The sequence below is a fragment of the Phascolarctos cinereus genome, unplaced genomic scaffold (genome assembly GCF_003287225.1).
Source record: "Phascolarctos cinereus isolate Bilbo 61053 unplaced genomic scaffold, phaCin_HiC Scaffold_2;HRSCAF=192, whole genome shotgun sequence".
In the NCBI taxonomy this organism is placed as follows: Eukaryota; Metazoa; Chordata; class Mammalia; order Diprotodontia; family Phascolarctidae; genus Phascolarctos; species Phascolarctos cinereus.
In genome coordinates this window covers 390,349,700-390,370,976 of record NW_027555625.1, presented here as the reverse complement: position 1 = coordinate 390,370,976, position 21,277 = coordinate 390,349,700, and the positions used below count along the sequence as shown (strand labels likewise).

General features: G+C 36.6%; 1 protein-coding gene across 2 annotated transcripts in view; it reads left to right on the top strand.

Moving 5' to 3' along the window:
- The window catches only part of LOC110199722 (hepatitis A virus cellular receptor 1 homolog), a 31,474-nt gene extending 12,626 nt beyond the window's left edge, over positions 1 to 18,848 (top strand). Inside the window, exons 3-7 of one of the 2 annotated variants that reach the window (XM_020974617.2) lie at positions 1,133 to 1,225; positions 5,943 to 5,998; positions 10,719 to 10,827; positions 14,649 to 14,685; positions 16,480 to 18,848. In XM_020974617.2, the coding sequence (XP_020830276.1) occupies positions 1,133 to 1,225; positions 5,943 to 5,998; positions 10,719 to 10,827; positions 14,649 to 14,685; positions 16,480 to 16,681 (497 nt within the window). In that variant the 3' untranslated portion in view covers positions 16,682 to 18,848. The remainder of the gene's footprint in view (positions 1 to 1,132; positions 1,226 to 5,942; positions 5,999 to 10,718; positions 10,828 to 14,648; positions 14,686 to 16,479) is intronic. The other variant, XM_020974618.2, reaches the window with a different exon arrangement.
- The last annotated feature ends 2,429 nt before the right edge of the window (positions 18,849 to 21,277 follow it).

Genomic DNA, 21,277 nt, shown 5'->3' with positions numbered 1-21,277 from the left:
TACTTCCACATGATGAAAGAGAAATTAATCAAACTTAGAGTGAAGGGAGCCAATCAAAGTGAAAGCCAAGACATGCCAGGCTACAGAGAAGGGAATAGTAATGTGAAGGGTGGCAAGGAAAGAGCCATAAAGAAGAAAGATTAGGGGTGGAGGAGAAGGCAAATTAGAGAAGTCTAAAGGGAAGTAATACCTAGAGTAGGAAAAGAAAGTTGCATAAAGAACTCACTGAAGTTGAATTCTCCCAGGGGTAAAGAGGAAGAAGAGGAGGGCACATAGGACAGTGCAAAGAACACTGATTCTTGGGGTTGATGAGATACCATTTATAAAGCATTTAGCACAGCGCTTGGCACATAGCAAGTGTTTATACCCTCTTTCCCTTAGAGGATTGAGGTTCAAATCCTTATTTTGCTTCTGCCTTCCTGCGTACCCCTAGGCAAATCACTTGACCTTTCTGGGCCTCTATTTTCATATCCCTAAAATAAGGGATCTGGAGTGGATGGCCTTGGAGGTCCCTTTTAACTTTACAGTGTCAGGGTCAACAAAGAAAGTTTCTTGAGAGTGGTAGAAAGACCAGGCCCACAAATACGGTTGTCACTTGCGACCTGAAGAAGCTCCTGGAAGAAGAGGAGCTGGGGAAATTGAATTTGAAAAGGGGTTGGGGGGGGAAAGGGAGGGTGGGAATCAGTGCATGACTTAAAAAGGAATAGAGAAAGGAGGAGGATGTTGATCTGAACCCTGCTCTTGGGCCTTGGAGACCATAGACTGGCAGTTCATGTCAGAAGGGAAAAAATCACACCTGAGCATGACACAGGAAAAAGTTATCAAGGAAGACCTTCCTGGCCGAGCCCAGAAAGAGATGGCCTTTTTGAGGGGAGGCAGGAAAGAGGTAGCCTAAGAAAAAGAAACAGCAGAGTGTGTGCTGGTTAACAGAACATGTGAAGCTGAAAGAGGAGGTTGGAAGTTGTAGAGAAACAGGTCATAATTTCCTGGATGATGGAGAGTACAGGGTGGGGAAGACAAGTACTAGTGACTTTGGGGAAAATGGAAAAGACAGGGAAGATAAATTTGGGAGACATTCCTAGGGCCATAGCAGTGTTCCCTGACAGACTATCTGTTTCTTTTGTTCTGGTAGTTTCTTCCACTCCCGTTTTGGACATAGTGACAGCAACCAGACCTTCAGAAACATCAGATGGAAAAAGCTGGACACAGCCTGATATTCCAATTGGTAATGATTTCTCCCCTCATGTTATTCACATAAAACAAGATAAACCCTCGGTACAGCCTGAATACATATGCAGAACTCAACTGTCCATATGCAGGTACATATAGGTGGGTGATTAGTATGATTCCATTCACATGAGTTTTATGAATTGTCCTGAAGTAGATAACACATTTGAAAGTTTTGTCATGTATCCTAAATTTGCATGTCCTTCCATTTATGTTGTATCTATGCAAAGTGTAGTGACTGTATGGTCTACATGTATGTAAGATTTCTTGCATGCTAGGGTTACTAAGTTGTACGAGGAAAAGAAGTCTTGTGGTATCTTAGCAAATATGCCTGGGATCCCATCCTTCCTGGGAAACAATCCGAATTAAAGGGATAGGGACTGAAACTACGATTTCACTGTTATAGGAAGGGAAGGGAACACATATTTATATGGTGCCCACTCTAGTTACAGGGAATTCCTTGGTGAGGAAGCTCCTAGAAATATAAGTTGGTATCTTTTCTTCAGGTAGCTAGGTGGTGCAGGGGATAGAGTGCTGGGCTTATATATATAGTTGCGAAGACTCATATCTTGAATTCAAATCTGGCCTCAGGCACTTGCTAGCTAGGTGACCCTGGACAAGTCACTTAATCCTGTTTGCCTCAGTTTTCTCATCTATAAAATGAACTGGAGAAGGAATGGTAAACCACTTCAGTATCTCTGCCAAGACAACCCCAAATGGGATCCTGAAGAGTAGGATACGATTAAACAACAACAACAACAAATCTCTGCAGCTTGTAGGCTTAGGCAGTTGTCAAGAACACTAAGAGATGAAGTTGAGGCTAGAGTTTCACAGCCAGAATGTGGTATAAACTCAGGTTGTCTAGGATTGGGAATCGGCTCTATCTTTTACACCATTCTACCCATCTCTGTTTAGTTAAAAGGACCTTAAACGAAAAACCTACAGGACTTTCTTCACCCAAAGCAATTGAAATGGTATTTTGTTTTGGAAGTCTGAACCTTTGGAAATTCCTCTTGACATGAGTACAAAATAGCCATGTGGAAATGAATTAAACAATAGTGTAGAAAGCAATGGTAGCCCTTCAAATTCAATGTTGTTAGGGGTAAGTAGGTGGTGCAGTAGACAGAGCACCAGCCCTGGAGTCAGGAGGACCTGAGTTCAAATATGACTTCAGACACTGGACACTTATTAGCTATGTGACCCTGGGCAAGTCACTTAACCCCAATTGTCTCCAAAAGAAAAAAAAGAATTTGATGTTGTTGATAAGACAAACATAGGGTAAGGAGAAGAGGGTGGACATCATTCTCTAAAATCTGTCAGAAAAAAAATTAAAAAGTTAAGAATTTATCGATTTAAAGCTAGAAGGCCACGTAGTCCAACCTTTTCATTTTATAGAAGACATGAAAGCCCACAGAGGTTGCCTCTGTTACAAAGGTCATAGCTGAGATCTGAGTCCAGGTTCTTTGACTTCCAAACTAGTGTCATTTCTACTGGGCCATGCTCTCTCTAAAACAGATGTTGTATTTTGAATGACTGTTTATTATACTCAATGGCTCAAGGACAAGTTCTTACTAAACGGTGCCTCAATTGACTATAAAACCAGACTACAAGAGACCTTAGAGATCGTCTGGTCTAACCCTTTCACTCTATGCAGGAAGAAACTGGCCAGTGTGATGGAAAGTCAGAGAATTTGGTAATGGAAGAATTAGAAGTAGCCCCAGATTCTAGCATTCAAGTTTTCATTCAATTCCGTGGAACACTAGGCACAAGACAGGTAGAAACTTAGACTAGGAGATAGTCATAAGGAACTGAAATGGGACTTTTATTTGGTTAGCAGTTTTGTTTGTGCTGAATTAACATCACATTTTCTATAGTTAGAGAATTTCCTCTTCCACTAAAGTCTTCCCCGATAGTTGTTTGTGATGTGGGTTGTGACACTGGGTTCTTGAAAGCTATGTGTGCCAACAGAGCTCAACCTCTGGTAGGTCCTACGAAACTGGAAAAGCTTTGTGCACGAGCCCAGTGAAGGACTGTGAGTCTGTCATCAATGACCAGCCTGGTACAGGTCAGAGATCTTCTACTATGTCGGCCACAGAGTAATGGGGTTTTTTTTGGCCACTGAAACTCTTGAAGGCCAACCATTCATTTAAAGAGTGGTTATGGTTTGCCTCTGTGTCGGTTGTATTAGAACCATTTAAAAGACAGATACTTGAGGCGTGAGAAGGGGATTTTCTGTGTTAGTGAGGTGGAAGAGGCTATGACTCCTATTTAACATAGGGAGGATCCTCATCTCTCTTTACCTGTTATTTGATATGCTACCTTATTAGTTCTCTCATCTTGGGTTCCAAGCAATCAAGGGATATGTTCTGAAATTTCCTGATAAATTTCCAAAATTGCAACACCTCATTAATCAATTAGCATTGAGCCCCCACAAGAGTTTGTTAAATAAACGAGTGAAACCTCTTTTCCAATAAGTTTTTGCTCATTTCTTTTTTCAAACTCTAATTTCCTCTCTAATTTTCCTAAACCTCAAGTTTCTATTCTTACAATTTGTTAACAGTGTAACACAATAATACAACAATAATTATTAGCAATATATCAACTCTGAGGAAGATTACACTTATAGTCACCTAACCATTGCTGACTTCTCAATTCTGGAAACAATGTCTCTTCATTCACCTTTCTTAGGATGGCAAGCCTAAATCTCTCTAACATTCTCTTCATCTCTTTGCCTCATTCATCTCTCTCTAGCCAAGATAGGTAACTACAGAATTACAGTTTTATGAGTGTCTAAGATTCCATTCTTTTTTTTTTTTAGGCAATTGGGATTAAATGACTTGCCCAGGGTCACACAGCTATTCCATTCTTTCTTAAAGATAAAGTAACAGTATCCAGGCTCTGTGGGAGAGGCTACTAAAGTTGGGGTTGTGTTTAGAATCATAATGCCCTTTCTTCACTTAAGGGTGATGTGTACAACTTACATTTTGAAATCATGGGCTAATTTGCAGATCTGTGAATTTTCCACAATAATGTCTTGGAGATAAAGTGAACGCCTACTCTATTATCTGATTTATATAGCTATCATCATTGTATTCAGAGCTAGAAGGAGGAAACTTAGAAGCCATGGGCCCTGGAAGATATGAGATCTTTATTTTTCTGGAAGTATAGCATTGAGGAAGGATAACTTCCTTGACAGTTAAGAGATTAATTTGGTTCCCAGTTATGACACTTATTAGCTAGGTGATCTACTTTTAGGGTACTTTCCTTGTCTAAGCCTCAATTTTCTGATTTGTAAAATGGAGTTAATAATAGCTACACTATCTACACCCAAAGTTGTTAAGAAGAAGGTTCTTTGTCAACTTTAAAGTGTAACAAAGGCAAGCTACCATGGGAGACAAAGGAAGGGAAATTCTGTTCATTGGAGAAAGCTTCAGGAAGTCAGATTCTTTTGTAACCTTGTGCCTGGATGTAACTTCAACATGGAAAAGAAAGAAAATAGATGGAGACTGCATGGAGAAGGGGGGTTTGGGGGCATTCTTGAGCAGCTGCAAGCAGGGAGCCATATGGTGATGGGATAGAAGTGAGAAAAATAGGAACAAGCAGATTGAAGAAACAAATGGCAGGCTGCAGTTGGGAGTGGAGAGACAGAAGGAAAAACACATGGCATCTCTGGATCCAGGACCCCTGGCAAAATCCTAATGAACCTTGAATCAAAGCAAGAGTCTTCACAGATCTCTAGCCTGCTCCCAAAGATAATCAGCTTTATGAGTAAGAAGGGACCAAATTTTTAAGTTTTTATCATCTGAGTCATGAGTTCTAAATAGATTATGTCTCTCTCCACATATTCTAGTGGAAGTAGTGTAGATGAATATGAAATTAAGATTACATTTCCTTTGGGAGTTATTTTATTATTTGATTTACCCCTGCCATTTACATTGCTTTATGTCTTGGTTAAATACTTTTATTGTTGGTTTAGTGATACTTTCATTGCCTGGAAATCTTATGTAGGATGGAGGCTTTTTCCTTGATTTGAATAACAAATTATACAGAAAATCACTTTTAAATGAATGAAGTGACTCCTGCCCCATAGTCACCATTGTTATATAAATGTGAGTATTATTCATTTTAAAATGGAGTATGATAGAATAAGGCAGAGGAATGAGATTCAATAAGGTCCAGTATAAAAATACAGATAGCTTACCTTTTAAAAACTTTTTTTTTACAACAACTTTGTAAGATGAGCATTATTATTACCCTTATTTTATAGAAGAGAACAGTTTTAGAGGAATTAAGTAACTTGTCTAAGGTCATCACTCTACTTTTAGTAATATAACCTATTTCTTTTCAAAGAGATTTAATTTAAGAGTTATAGTCCAATTTGGGGACATCTTTTATTCACACTAATAAATCTAAGCTGAATAATATTCATTCTGAGTTGCATTATTCTGTGCTTTGCATATGCTCTTGGCAGTTTTCCCCTGGAGTGCTGTTGATAGCTTTTTGGTTGATGTGAAAATTGTGGTTATCTTAAAGGTTAAATACATAAGTGTCTAAGTCAAGTGTGACTAGCATTTGACCTAATTTTATGGTCATGTATTCTACTCTGTATTCATCAACAGAGTTATGCTTCTTTCTTTTCTTTCCAGTTACTCAGAGTCTGTTAGTAGAAAGCCAAGCATTCTTAGCTAATCTAATTGGTGTTTCCTCTCTTTAAGGAGCAAATGATACAGTGACAGGGATTTCAGAAGGCTACCAGTATGAAAACAAAACGGTAGGTAAATAGTTCCCCTCACCTCCTAACCACAATTATCAATCTGTTTCTCCTGTACCTAGAGGATTCCCTACAGATAAATTGAGTACAGGGGATGGTTCCTGAAGAAGCAGTTCATTTAGTAACATCCTCATGGCTCATAGTGACAATGAGCCTCACTGGAAAAGTACTAATTTTTGAGGACACTCTTGGGAATTTGGAAGATCAAGTTGTTTTAGTGCTCGTCAGTTCGTAGTTCTTTAGATTTATCTTTCTTAGCCTTTTGACACATTTATTTTCCAAGGCATACAAGAATTTGAATCTCTCCTAATGCCCCCAGTATTCTCTCATCTGATTGCATTAGCTACCAGAAAATAGCTAGGAGTTCAGAAAGAGTGAAACAAAAGTCACAGAGTAGTGAGTAAAGCCTCTACGTTAAAGCTCACACACTTTACTCATAAGCTTGTAAGAGAAACCTCTCAGTCCTTTACCTACAACTCATCTTTACTTTTTATTTTTCATTTAATTCTACTTAGCATGGTTTAGGGCAGCAAGGTGGTGCAGTGGATAGAGTGCCAGGCCTGGAGTCAGGTAGACCTGAGTTCAAATCTGGACTCATACACTAGCTCTGTGATCCTGGACAAGTCACTTAACCCTGTTTGCCTCAGTTCGCTCATTTAAAAAATGAGTTGGGGAAGCAAATGGCATAATACTCCGGTATCTTTGTGGGGAAAACTCTAAATGGGGACACTAAGAGTTGAACACAACTGAAATGACTTAAAAACAACAGCAAAAAGCATGGTTTTCAGGTTTCCCAGCTTTTATCAAACTGGAAACAGGAATTTAGGAGGCTGAGTGCATTACTAAGGGACAGAGAAACAGTATGATAGTTGATGGTGACAAGACAAAAAAACTACAAAAAAGCAGATAAAAGAATTCAAGAAGCCTAACAGTATGGGAGTATTTAGTGTAGGGACAAATGTAGGGACACATCTTAATAAGTAAGCCCTGAGACCACTGCATTACTGTCTAATAATTGATACTTATAAGGATAACCTATACTCACTAAAAGTTAAATTGTGTTTAGAATGTTTTAAAAGGCAGGGAAATAGATAACACAGATTTTCACCTAAAATGTTATAATAAAAGTGTTTTGAGGGTAACAAGTGGTAAGCTTCATGAATAGGACTGAATTTTAAGTGTTTACCATCAAGGTCATGAGTTCTAAATAGACTATGCCTCTTTCCTCCTATTCTGATGGGATTAGTGGAGATGTATCCAGAAATTAACCTACAACAATTAAATTCAACAAACATATATTAAATCCCTACTATGTGCAGAGCTCTGTTCTAGGGACTAGCTAGGTAGAGTTTAGAAAAGACATAGGCCCTCTCCTCAAAAATTTCAGTCTATTATAAGAATAAATCATCTACATAATTACTAATCAATAATGTGCAATGATGGCCTTGAATCATCAAGAATAGGTTAAATTATTATCTTGTATACTTTATTTAAAGAGGCAAAAAGATTCGTAATTTTTTGGTTCATGAAATCATAGATATAGAGCTAGAAAGGACCTTAGAAGACATCTAATCCGAACTCCTTTTATAGATGAAGAAACTAAGGCCCAGAGACATTATATGACTTGCCCAAAGTCACACAGGTGACAGGCAGAATTTGAACTCAGTGCCTCCAATTCCAGACTCTCTACTGTACCACTCTGTGTCATTCACAAGGCCTGATAGATGACTACAAATGCCTGTTTAAGTGTGTATGCACACACAATTACACACCCTGGTCGTGAACTTTTTCTTTTAAAAAACATATTTTAAATTATTATAAATGTGATAAACATCAGCAAATACAACATTCCCCTCTACAAAAGGACAGGAGGTCTATGTACTATGTATAGCTTTTTAAATACATATTTCAAATTCAACATGGTAGTTTTTAACACTGTTCTGCTTGTTTGTGTTTTGTTCTGAAGTTTATTCTCTTTTCTGTTTATTTTTTTAATGATTCTTTTTAGTATTAACATCATTCTCTAACAGTTCCTCCTCCCCCTCCCAAAAGAATCCTCCCTTGTAACAAACAAGTATGATCATATAAAAGAAATTCCCATGTTGGCTATGTCTGAAAATATCTGTCTCATTCTGTAACACTTGTCCTTTTCTTCTCTGCTGAGACCTCTTCTCTTTTCTTTTCTTTCTCTCTCTTTTTTTTTTGGGGGGGGTGCTGGGCAATGGGGTTAAGTGAATTGCCCAAGGTCATACAGCTAGTAAAAAGTCAAATGTCTGGGGCCAGTTTTAAACTCAGGTCTTTCTGACTCAAGGGCTGGTGCTCTATCTACTACACCACCTAGCTGCCCCCATTCCTTTCTTTTCTTAGCAATGCTCATCACAACTTCTACATTCCATTTCTTTCATCAGAAATTGGGAAAAAGGAGTAAAGAACTGCAGGATGTTGCAGGAACATAGGTAGAAAAATGAGAGCACCTTGATTGGGAAGTGATGATTTAGACTCTTTGAGGTCCCATCCAGCTCTGTGTTTCTGTGAAAAGTCCTAATGGATGCAATCTTTCTTTGCTATTTCCAGATAAAACTCCAGATTAGCAGAATCCTTGAAACCAAGTACTTTGTAGTCATTCATGCAAATAGATTTGCCACCTTGTGTGGTAACCCCAACCCCCAAGTGTTAAACCCTCATCTTTTGGAAATGCACCAATTATTTTAGGAAAAACACAATTAACACACACTCTTAAATGGTAACTGTGAGCATTGAGAAATTAATGATTTATAAGGCTATTGTGAAATATTTTCAAGAAAAGTGCCATGCACACTCCAGAGAAAATAGGAAATGTCCTTCACAGTGCAATAATAATACTACCACAAATAGCAACATAAATACACACACACACTTTTAACACTATGTGGGCATATTTCTCCCCCACTATCAAAGCTTAGCTTTGTACCCAAGATCCTTCACAATCTGATTCTGCTTTCCAGTCTTATCTCCTACTATTTTCTTTTTCTGACTTGTATTCCAGAAAGACTGGCCTCGTAGACCTCTTTTGAGCATTTTCAGCACTTTTCTGCACATGTGCCTCTGTTCTTGTCATGTCATTCCTTATTTCTAGTGTATCTCCCTTTTACTCAGCTCCTGCTATATCTCCATTAGTTGAAATCCTTGCCATCCTTTTAGGTCCAGTCAAAATGCTATTTCTTCCATGTAGTCTTTCCTAATTCCCATTGTATCTGACTCCCAGGCAGAAGTGATCTCTCTCTCTTTTGAACTCTCCCAACACTTTGCTTGCGCCTCTCTAATATACTGTAAAGCACTTAGCCTGGCACATAGTAGGCATAGTATAAATGCTTGTTATCCTCTCCTTTTCCCCACCGACTCAGTATTATTTATTTGTGTATATAAGGTCTTGGAAACTGGTCCCATCACTTCCTGGCAAATAGAAGGAGAAGAAGTCAAAGCAGTGTCAGGTTTTACATTCTTGGGCTCAAAGATCACTGCAGATGGTGACAGCAGCTATGAAACTGAAAGACACTTGCTCCTTGGAAGGAAAGCTCTAGCAAATCTGGAAAGCATACTAAAAAGCAGAGACATCACCTTGCTGAAAATGTCCATAGAGTCAAAACCATGATTTTTGCAGTAGCAATGTATGGCCGTAAGGAAAGCTGAGTACCACAGAATTTACACTTTTGAATTATACTGGAGAAGACTTTTGAAAATTCCTTTGGACAGTGAGGAGATCAAATCAGTCAATACTTAAAGAAATTACTTCAGGGTATTCACTAGAAGGTCAAATACTGAAGCTTAACCTTAGATATTTTGGCCATATAATGAGAAGACAGGGCTCATTTGAAAAGACTCTGATATTGGGAAGGATTGAAGGCAAAAGGAAAAGTGTATAGTAGAGGAATAGATGGATAGATAGTGTCATGGAAACAATGAACATGAACTTGGACAGCCTTCAAGAGATAGTAGAGGAGAGAAGGGTCTGGTGTGCTATGGTTCATGGGGTCACAAAGAATTGGACACAACTGAATGACTAAACAACAGCCATCCTAGATTGTAAGCTCTTTAAGGAAAGGGACCTTTGTCTTATTTATCTTCATGATCAATGAATATGTAAAATTTTAAAAAAAATGTCTACTATATCCCACATTCCTATGGCATCACAAGAGAGAAAGTGGACTAACCTTGGGAAATTTGGTGTGACTTTTTGCAGTGATAATCAGCTTTGGTTATTGGGTGAGTCAGTCCAATTCTTAAAAAGAGCAATACTTTAAGCATGCTTTTAATAAGGCCATTGATTTTGTTTCTAATTCCCATCCAGTCTCCTTGTATGCCAATTTCACTTGTTTACATAACTTTAACTCTTGGTGTTGAGTCCCTCCCTTGGCAAATGAGTTAATATTGCTAGTTACCCCTAATCCAATAGTGTCCAGCCTTGCCCATAATATGTATTTGACAACTGTTGGAATTTGATGAATGTCTTCTTAGAAATAACTTAGCAGACATGAGGTTTATAAATTTCACATTTATGAACTAGAATTTTGGATTTGGAATAATATTAGAGAAAAATCTTGTTTTCCCTATCCCCACTTATTTTACAGATTTGGGAATATGAGATCAAACAATTCCAATACACAATTAATAATTATCCTAAGCAATATTTTCTAGATGTTTCACCAATACCTTAATTTTTTTTAATCTTTGTATCTCATAGGTCATCCTATATGACCAGTTGGTGACCACTAATAAGGAAATATACATTGGAGTTGGTATCTTCATTGGGGTGCTTCTCATTCTGATTTTACTTGTCTTTGTTTTGAAACGTAAGTCATTTCCAAATTCTTCACAATGATGTGCTCTGAAAAACCTTTAATTCCTAGAAGGATAGCTGATTGGAAGAATAAAAGACTTTGAATTTATATCACGGACTATATCAAGCCACATGGTGTCTTCTACTTTTAGATGACTCTTTGTAAGTTTGGTGTAAAACTTCTGATAGAATTACTGTTGTGGCATCAAATTTAGAGACTGGTCGTAGCCATTAACTGAAAATTGGAGGGATCAACCCAATTATTTGAAGAACAATGATAATACTGTACCTTATTATGCTATTAATTTTGTTTCCAATTTTATAATTAACTTCTTGTATGGGGGTAGAGTCAAGATGGTAGAGTGAAAGGTCACAGCTGCTAAACTTCTCCCAAAATTTCTTCTACAAAATGACCACAAAAAAGAGAATTCTGAGCAGGGAAAGCAAAGAAAAAGTCACAGCTTAGGAAGACAGAAAAAGAAGCCTGTGAATACTGGGGTTGGGGCATGATGCTACAGAAGCAACACCAGCTGTGAGTTGTGGCCACAGCGGCATTAGCAATGGGGAAAAGTGCACAGAGGTTATGCACAATGACTCAGGTTGGATTAATACCAGGAATGGATTACTAGGTCAGTATGAGGAAAATAACAAAAATATCAAAAATCACAAAACCATGTAAAAAGATACATTAGAAACTTGACAAAATATAATACCCATTCCTATTCAAAACACTGAGAAAGTGTAGGAATAAATGGAGCTTTTGTTAAAATAATAAATAATAATTATCTAAAACTAAGAGCAAGAATCATCTGAAAAGGGGATAAACTAGAAGACTTACCAATAAGATTAGGAATAAAGCAAAGGTGTCCACTATCACTATTATAATTCAATATTGTACTAGCTATAGCAATAATAAATTAAAGGAATAAATAAATATAGGCTATAAGGAAACAAAACTATCACTTTTGCTCAACTAAAATAAAATAAAATAAAATAAAATTGAAACAATTAACTTTATCTAACTATATAAGATAAACTCACACAAATCATCAGCATTTCTATATATTAACAAGAAAACCCAGAAGTAGGGGATGGAAGGAGAAATTCCATTTAAAACAACTGCAGACAGTAGAAAATACTTGCGAGTTTACCTGCAAAGACACACATAGGAAATATATGAACACGATTATAAAATACTTTTCACACAAAACCAGACCTAAATAATTGAAGAAATATTAATTGCTTGTGTGTAGGCCGATCCAACATAATAATGATGACAATATTACCTAAATTAATTTATTTATCCAGTGCCATACCAGTCAAACTGCCAAAGAATTACTTTATAGAGCTAGAAAAAATTAACAAAATTCATTTGGAGGAACAAAAGTTCAAGAATATCAAAGGAATCAGTCTATCTATCTATCTATCTATCTATATCCACATATCTATATCTATCTATCCCTCTATATCTATCTATCTATCTATATCTACATCTATCTATCTATATCTATATCTATCTATCTATCTATTGAAAGGGGTATAGCTACAGTACCAGGTTTGAAACTATGCTACAAAGTGATAATAATGAAACAATTTCATACTAGAAAGGAAATAGAGTGGTTGATCAATGGACTAGATTAGGTACACAACATACAGAATGAAGTGAGCATGGTAATGTAGTATTTGATAAACTTAAAGATCCCATGTCACTATTTGACACAAACTGCTGAGAAAACAGGAAAATAATTATGCAGAAACTAGACCTAGACCAACATCTCACAGCATATACAAAGGTAAGCTCAAAGTGGGTACATGATTTAGATGTGAAAGGTGATATATGCAAATTAGATGAGCACCAAAAAAAAAAAAGCTTGACAAATATACAGAGAGGGGAAGAATTCCTTACCAAACAAGAGAAAGAGGGATTCATAAGAGATAAAATGGATAATTTTGATTACATTAAATTAAAAAAAAGTTTTTTGCACAAACAAAACCAATGCAGCCAAAATTAGGAGAAAAACAGAACTGGAGAAAAAGTATGGTGAATTTATCTGATAAAGGTCTCATTTCTCAAATATATAGGGAACTGAAACAAATTCATAAAAATAATAGTCATTCTCCAATTAATAATTGGTTAAAGAATTTGAACAGGCAGTTTTTAGTAGAAGAAATCAAAGCTATTAATAATCATATAAAAATGCTCTTAATCACTAATAATTAGAGAAATAAAAATGAAAACATCTCTGAGGTACCACTTCATACCTAAGAGATTGGCTAAGATGACACAAAAGGAAATAACAAATGTTGGAGGGGATGTGGGAAAATAGGTACATTAATGCACTGTTGGTGGAGTTATGAACCAGTCCAATCATTCTGGAGAACAATATGGAACTATGCTCAAAGGGCATACTGCTACTAGGTCAATACCCTAAAGAGATTTTTTAAGAAATAGGAAAAGGACTCATAGGTACAAAAATATTTATAGCAGCTCTTTTTGTGGTGGCAAAGAACTGGAAACTGAAGGATGCTTATCAATTGGGGAATGGCTGAACGAGTTATGGTATATGACTGTGTTGAAATACTACTATAATATAAAAAATGATGCAGGGAATTGCTTGGGAAAAACACGGGGAGACTCCTATGAACTGAGGCAAAATGATGATAAGCAATGGTGAAAGATTTGGCTACTTTGATCAATACGATGATCTATGACAGTTCCAAAGGACTCGTAATGAAAAATATTATCCACCTCTAGCTTGAGAACTGATAGATTCCTGGGTGCAGATTGAAACATTTTTTTCTTTATTCTGCATTATTAACACTTTACATTTAGACAGTCAACAAAATAATAAGAAAGTTCTTGTTTAGAACATTTGCTGATTCCATGAATGCTGACATTGAAAGTTTGACAATGGGGTTCCAGTCCATTCCAACTGTTTCCAGCACAATCCTGAGTATAAGGCATGTTCTTGTTTTCAAGCAGCTTACAATCAGGGGATGTTAATATTAAAAAAGATTTTAAAAAATCATCTACTACAAGACTTCTTTAAAATTTTAAAAATTTTCACTAAATATTTCCCAGTTATACTTTCAAAGATTTTTAACATTCATTTTTTAAAATTTTGAGTTCCAAATTCTCTCCCTTCCTCCAGCCCTTCCCCCACGCATGGAGAAGGCAAGCAATGTGATAGCATCATTCATGGGAAGTCTGGAGAAGAAAATGGCAAACCACTCCAGTATCTTTGCCAAGAAAACCCCAAAATGGGGTCACGAAGAGTCAGACATGACTGAAACAACTGAACAACAGCAATAACAACATACATGCAAAATAATGAAAAGCATTTCCATATTAGCAATGTTGCTAAAGAAAACATACAAAAAAGGCTTCTTAATCTTTTTGGTGTCATAGACTCCTTTGGTAATTTACAGCCTGTGGATCCCTTGGTAGAATATTCTTTTCAGAAAATAAAATGCAAATACAAAAGAATTACAAAGGAAGTCAATTACATTGAAATGAAGTTATAGAAATAAAACCAAAAACCAAATCCACAAGCCGACATAAACAAAACAAGCTCATAGACCCCAGGTTAAGAACTCCTCATTCTAATGCCATGTTTTAAATTTTTAGATGAGTGTACTGGAGCTTAGAGAGACAACTCAAGGCATTAGTGACAGAGCCAGGTCCAAAATGCAAATGACTCCTGATGCAATTGTAGGAAGATATACCATGAGGGTTTCATCTTGAACTCTTATTTTGTATGCTTTGCTGACATGTTCAATTTTCCACTTTTTGGATTTTGACACCTACTTTCCCCTCCTGTTCCTCCTACTTAGGATATTTCTATAACAGAAAGAATGCACAAACTCTAAGGTAAGCCTCAGGCATTATTCTGCATACTCATATCTCTCAATATAAAGTTGCCTCTGGAACAAGTGGAACAGCCCATTTTCCTTCTTAATTATTTCTGACAGTTGTATCTTAAGTGAAAATTGAATATCAATCGTGTTTCTTGTTCCTCCTCCCTTCTGTTCACCCCCCCACCTACTGAGTAAATATCCTAACTCATCCCTGCATGCCTTTTCTCCTACCCACCCCTATTTTAGTAATTTTCACTGGCTTCTTCATTTCTCTGGAACATTGTCAGAACTGTCACAGGATTAACCAAGCAGTTACTGTTTGCTAGAGGGAGTATAATTGAATCTCTTAGCCCACTTGGTGATGGGGTGAGAAATTGAATTAGATTCTCTGGTCTCTATAGTTGATCAAATTGGAATGGCTTAGAGCCAGGTCTCCATAGAGCCCAAATGAGCAGGCATGAGCTTGGCTGTGTGGCTGCAACTCAAGATATTTGGCTGAATGGAGAAATAGGGATCTGTTTAGGTGGATTTGTACCTGGTGCTCTCTTGGAGTGGCTTCCCTGCTGGATTGGCACATGTGGGTGATTTTACTCACACATGGAGGGTTTTAGTGTCTTAAAGCTGCATCCTTGTGGATACAAATAAGTTTCAGGGCCATTATAATCCCACTTAAAAGACTAAATTTAAGTACCTTCTGGTTAATCAAGATTTTGTTTTTGCTTCTGTTTTGAGTTTAACTTTTTTGGGTAGGGGGTGAGGCACAGTCTCCATGGCTGTCAATGCTTCTGTTTCTATTCAGCTTCTGTGTTTAAAAGGTTGTTTTTATTAATTTTAGGGAGAGTTGAGGACATATTTTTGGACTCATCTTGCACTTCCTCTTCCTTCCCAAAATGAACTCACCACATTTTTATTGGTATAACATTCTCCCAATAGAATATAAGCTTCTTGGGGGCAGGTATTATTTCATTTAATCTTTGTATCCCCAGGACCTTTTGTACTGCACCTGGTGATGCCCACAGTAGGTATTCCTACATGTTCTATTGAACTGCTTATCTTTGAAAAATGTAATAATACTTCTTATTTTATCACATCCATTTATGAGTCTATTCCTTTTTGTTAGGACTAGAAAATGAAATGACCAAATATCCCATGGAATAATGCTTCTTTTTGCTTTTGGAAATATATAACCAACTGTGCCAACTCCTTTGTTTGTTTCTACAAGGAGGTATTTGTGAGCAGTCATGTTTAACTGCACCTTTCTCCCTTCTACTTTTTCCTTTAGATAGAATATAAAGACTGATATTTTTCAGTCCTCTGACAGTATGTTTACGTGATGATCATTGACCAACAGTCTCACATTTAGAGCATCAAAAATCAAATTAAAATTTATATCCTAAAAATTGATTTTTAGGACCCTTCACTTTTTTTTCTGCCCTTTTGTCACAAAGTGGAAGGAGCCACACAGGATAGCAACGTTATGTAGTTGTTTCATGAGGTGCAATAACAAAAGGATTTTTTTCATTGAGAGGCTAGTTGCTTGGCAATATCATCTTAATTTCCAAATGTATTCTTCTATTTTCCTTTACCCAGGGAGCCATATAGAACAAAAAGAAATAAAAAAAATGGAAGCTAGTTCAGGAAAACTAAGTGGACTGGTTGCTTTCTAACAATTAGTCTCTTTTAGTATCCTTTAAATGCTCTGAGTTGAAAGGGAATTTTCAACTTGGGGTTTTAGGCGGCTGATATTTTAGATGACTTCTTTGTCACATCAAATCCCTATTCATCATTTTCTTTTCTATTTCTGTAGTCTGACTTTCTTGGCAAGTAGTAAAAATGAAGTTGTAAGAACTGCCACTGAAGATGGCAACCGCGCAGAGGACAACGTCTACACGATTGAAGATAATGTCTACATTGTTGAGGAGGAAAATGCCTACATTATTGAAGAGGAGAATGCCTATGTCGTGCCAACATGCAACGAGAAGCAACCACCCTCTAACGTTTGGTCATAACATCCTCAACTAACAGTTCTGGCCTTTTCCATGTTCATTTCCTTTTAAGCTGATGGACTATTCCTAGGTGTTGTCTCTACCTGACAGGAGCAGTTGCAACAATAAATGGTGACTCTGGAGATGAAACAACGAACCTGGTACCAAACAATGTCATCTTTGTCAGACTACAAACTATGCCAGAAAGATGAGAGTTGAATCTGGAACTAATTCTCTTAAGTTATGGCATTTTGTGTCATGTGTGGACATAGAGAACTTAGGGTTTCTGGAGAGCCACACAATCACTGCAACTTTCAATCAACCAATGAAACAAATAAAAGGGTAGTTTTGTTTTTGTAAATTCCAATTGTTAATTTCTCTTTAAGTTCTTATGTAAGCAACTGGTTTTATTTCCTCCATGAATTCAGTTTCTTTAGTACAGGTAGATCCAGTTCCCCTTCTTGGCTTTTGCAAATGTGGCTTGATGCCAACTTATTTCCTGGGAGCTCAGAGAGCTCATTTCCATAGTTACAGGAAACTAGAGTGCCTTTCATAGCTTATGCTACAGTGTGTGCAAAGGAGTTCTATTAATAGGTGGTAGATACAGCTTGGAACTGAGAACATGAATCCAGGGTACAGAAACTGCAACTGTCTTGGCCTCCTGCTGCCACAGACTGACATAAGACGCAGAAATCTGAGCCATGGAAGGAAAAACTACCTTGAAAAACTGCAGTGAATGAGATGTCCAATAGGATAGGTCTTTTAGAAAGAAATAGAGGCTGTTGCTGTTTGAGGGTATTACTACTTTAGACTGACAATCTCTTTCTATCTTTCCCTAGCAAATTTGATCTTAAAATGTAATGATTAATGGGAAAAGACCAGAGATTTTTTAATTTTTATATTTCTCTTGAAGGGTAACTGACATTATGGACAGCCTGCTATGCCTTCCTCAAAAGTTCAGTTAGACTTTTTGGTTCACTGGGGCAAATTTGTACAGTAGGAAAAATGGATCCAGGGAACAACAAAGATATTATTATGGTTGTTGTGACCAATGGTTTCAAATAAGAACTATTTTTTCTTTCTTTCTAGTATTTAGAACATTTGAAAGCTGAGATCACCTGCTAGGTACCTCTGTTGATAATTTCATGTACAATGACTCTCCATTCTAAGTAGTATTTTGCAATGCTTGGTTGTCCTAATTTTAAACTGGAAATTTATAGCAACTTTCGGAAGAGATTTCAGTAGTGATGACAGCTCTGTTACTAAAAGGAGCCAGCTTTAAGATTCTAAGGATGGCCAAGATGTGACTGATCCCAAAATGGTACTAATAGAAGGATCACAGGATGAGGGAATCAGATCCCAGCTACGCCACTAATTAGATACATAATCATAATGAAGCTAGCCTTTACTTCAGTTTTCTCAGTTCTCAAATGGGTAAAACTACCCTGACCGCCTCAGTGTCATTGTGATTGATCATTGGGATAACAGTTGTGAAGACCCTTGAAAAAGTAAGCACTTTGCAAATGCAAGGTATTATCGTCCTTACCATTGTTGTTTGGGACCATAAGTTTATGTGGAGCCTATCACAGTAGTAGGTCCAGATTACATGCCCAATAAGGTTAGGGATGATGATGATGATGATGATGACGACAGTGGTCTCATAAAGCTAACTTGCTGCTGTAGCTTATTTGTACCTCTTTAACAATTCCTTTTTAGAAATTACTTTTGTTCCATGGACCAAGAGAGGAAAAAAAATCTGTTGAACAACTTTTCTTTTCTTTTGGCAATGGGGTTAAATGACTTGCCTAGGGTCACACAACTAGTGAGTGTCAAGTACCTGAGGCTGGATTTGAACTCAGGTCCTCCTGACTCCAGGGCCAGTCCACTGCAGCACCTAGCTGTCCGCAGAACAACTTTTCTTTGAGTCAAAAACATGTTTCATGATTTGATAGTCTTTTTTTGAATGAAATATTTGCAAAGAAGGTTTGAGACAGGATATTAGTTGGAGTTATCAGTGTCTTTGTCTTTAAATTTAAGTGTCTCTTTGAAATGAGCTGCTCTTGTCTTTCTCTGAAGGGTACATATCGTGCTGAACAGTTTTTAAAAATTATGTGCTGTAATGTACTCTGTGAATGGGGTATTTGAGTCCCATTATGGTCATAAAACAAAAATAAAGTTTTCCTTTGAAAAAGTGGCTTGTTTGCTTAATTTGTGAACAGTGGACACAGTTAAACCATAACATTGTAATATTACCTCACTAGACGTTCTCGTAATGTTGTGTGGGTGTAAGTAACTGTGATGCAAGATAGTAAAAGGATTACAATATAATTATAACTAAGCTATAATCTAAGCGGAAATTGTGAAGAGAAGCTCTATACTGTAAGTCGACTGACAATCCAATTTGTTTGATAGACTGCGAATATCTGAATCTCAGGTATAGAAACCTAGCATTGTTATTAGAAAGCTAGAAGGTTAATAACAAACCCTATAGGTAAGTTAGACTACATTGTTAAATGAATATCTAGAATGTATCATTTTTTTTCTATTAATCAAAACAGCTAGGTTCCCCCTGAGGGGCGTGGCACTGGACCAATCTAGGGGAGTGGTAGTAGCCTCAGGTGCAACTGAGGGGGCATTGAATAAAAATAAGGGGCAGTGGAAGCATAAAGAAAGAGAAGATAAGAAAATTTTGAAAAATCGTTTGTCTACGTTTCATCTGTTGTGTAACAGAGTTAAAGTCAAAGTGATTACATTATTTTCCAAATAAACACACAAAATGCAAGTTATAACTGATCAGTGGTCATGTCCACTGACAGATCTTAACAAGCAAGTGTTGGCAGGCAAGTGTATTGCACGTTGTTGGGAAGTCCAGCATGTATTGACAGGAATATGTGAGTGTAATGACTTGTTTACAATATGATAGTACATGGTTACGTGAAATTTCAATGCAGGACCTTCCCCTCCCACATGCACACATATTTACAATAAATTAAATTTAAGATGCATCATTTGAAAATATTTTATAGTTTTTTGAAATGCTACAAATTTAAAAAAAAATTATTAAAGGATCAAAGAAGGCAGATTTCCAGGATGTGATGAGTAATTTTTTTTAAAAGGGAGTGATAGGTCAAATAAGTTTGGGAACCTCTGAATGAATATTTTTAGTTAAAAGAAGGAAATATTAACACCTTTCAACAGGATGCCAAGATAAAATGGTATTTAAAGAAGTATCTCCTTGAGGTTAGATTGAGAAAGTAGCTAGAAGATTCCAGTCCCAGATATTAAAAAAAATTAATTTCATTATTAGGAAGCTAAATAACTAACAAGAAATTATGTATTAGAGATAATGCAACATCAATAGGACATGCAGTTTGTACCGATTTGATTTTTTACCTAAATAGCTAGATGAATCTATTTCTATGTAAAGCAAGGGTGTCTCAAAAATAATAGTATACTTTTAAGCTTTTGTAACTTAAAACTACTGGTTTACTTACTAGTGATACTCTACTATTGATTACTTACTAGAAATAAAAACTTACTAGTAGTAATATCAGTGGCATCCTACTGAGTGTCTAGTATTGTAGCTATTTGTTACTGATACATCAAGAGAAACTCTCTATAAAGTAACATACAGTGTCAAAGTCTAACTGTATTCTTCAGTCTCTCATTTCTGGGCTATAGTATACAGAGTATTCTAAAAAAAATCTCTGCAGTTTTATTGACTATAATAATAATGTTACATAATGATAATATTTAATAGTTTAAAGCTACAATAAGACTTTTGGTACACTCCATGGTAGAGCCTACAGACAAGTGACTTCAGGAAAATACGATTAGACCCTGACAGCGTACATTTCTCTGGCGAGAGTTCTCTTGACATATTGATGTAAGTTGCTAGATGCAAGTTGGTTTTACTGGATACTCAATAGATGCTGCCAATGTTACTACTGGTAGGTTTTTTTTTTTATTACCAATAAGTAATTATGGCTACTGTGATTGATAGCTAACTAGAAATGATCTGTATCACCTATGATGTATCTGTGGCAAGTGGATCAATTTGATCTGGTTTGGTATAATTCTACATAGCTAATTAATCTACTGTTAGAGTGTTCAACTTAACATTGGAGTGACATCTTAAAATCCGCAAAGCCTTGTTTGTAAATTTTCCTTAAGCAGAATGCAGTCATGTATGCACCTAAGGTACCTTAGTCCCAGCAGAAGGTATCTTGGGATGCTGGATTAAGATGAATGGTTAGATTACTTGAATCCTATATTGCAAAAATGCAATATCTTTGTTGGAAAGTTATCAATATATTGAGACATACAGCTAGAATGTTTGAATCCTAAATGTAGAAACATGGTTAAGAAATGATGTTAGATTACAATTTCCTCTAAATTCCACCAATATGTTTCTATTACTCTAAATAGCTATTTCTGTCCAGTGCTGTGATCAACTAGAACCTTTGGATAAGATACTTAAGGATATTACAATTATACCTGACATTTTACTAATTTCTTCAGCAGAATTCCTCTTGAGCAATATTGAAGCAAGCAGTCAGACTACTGAATATTGAGCAGCAGGAACCCAATATTTCTACAAGTTATGTAGCTAACTAGAAA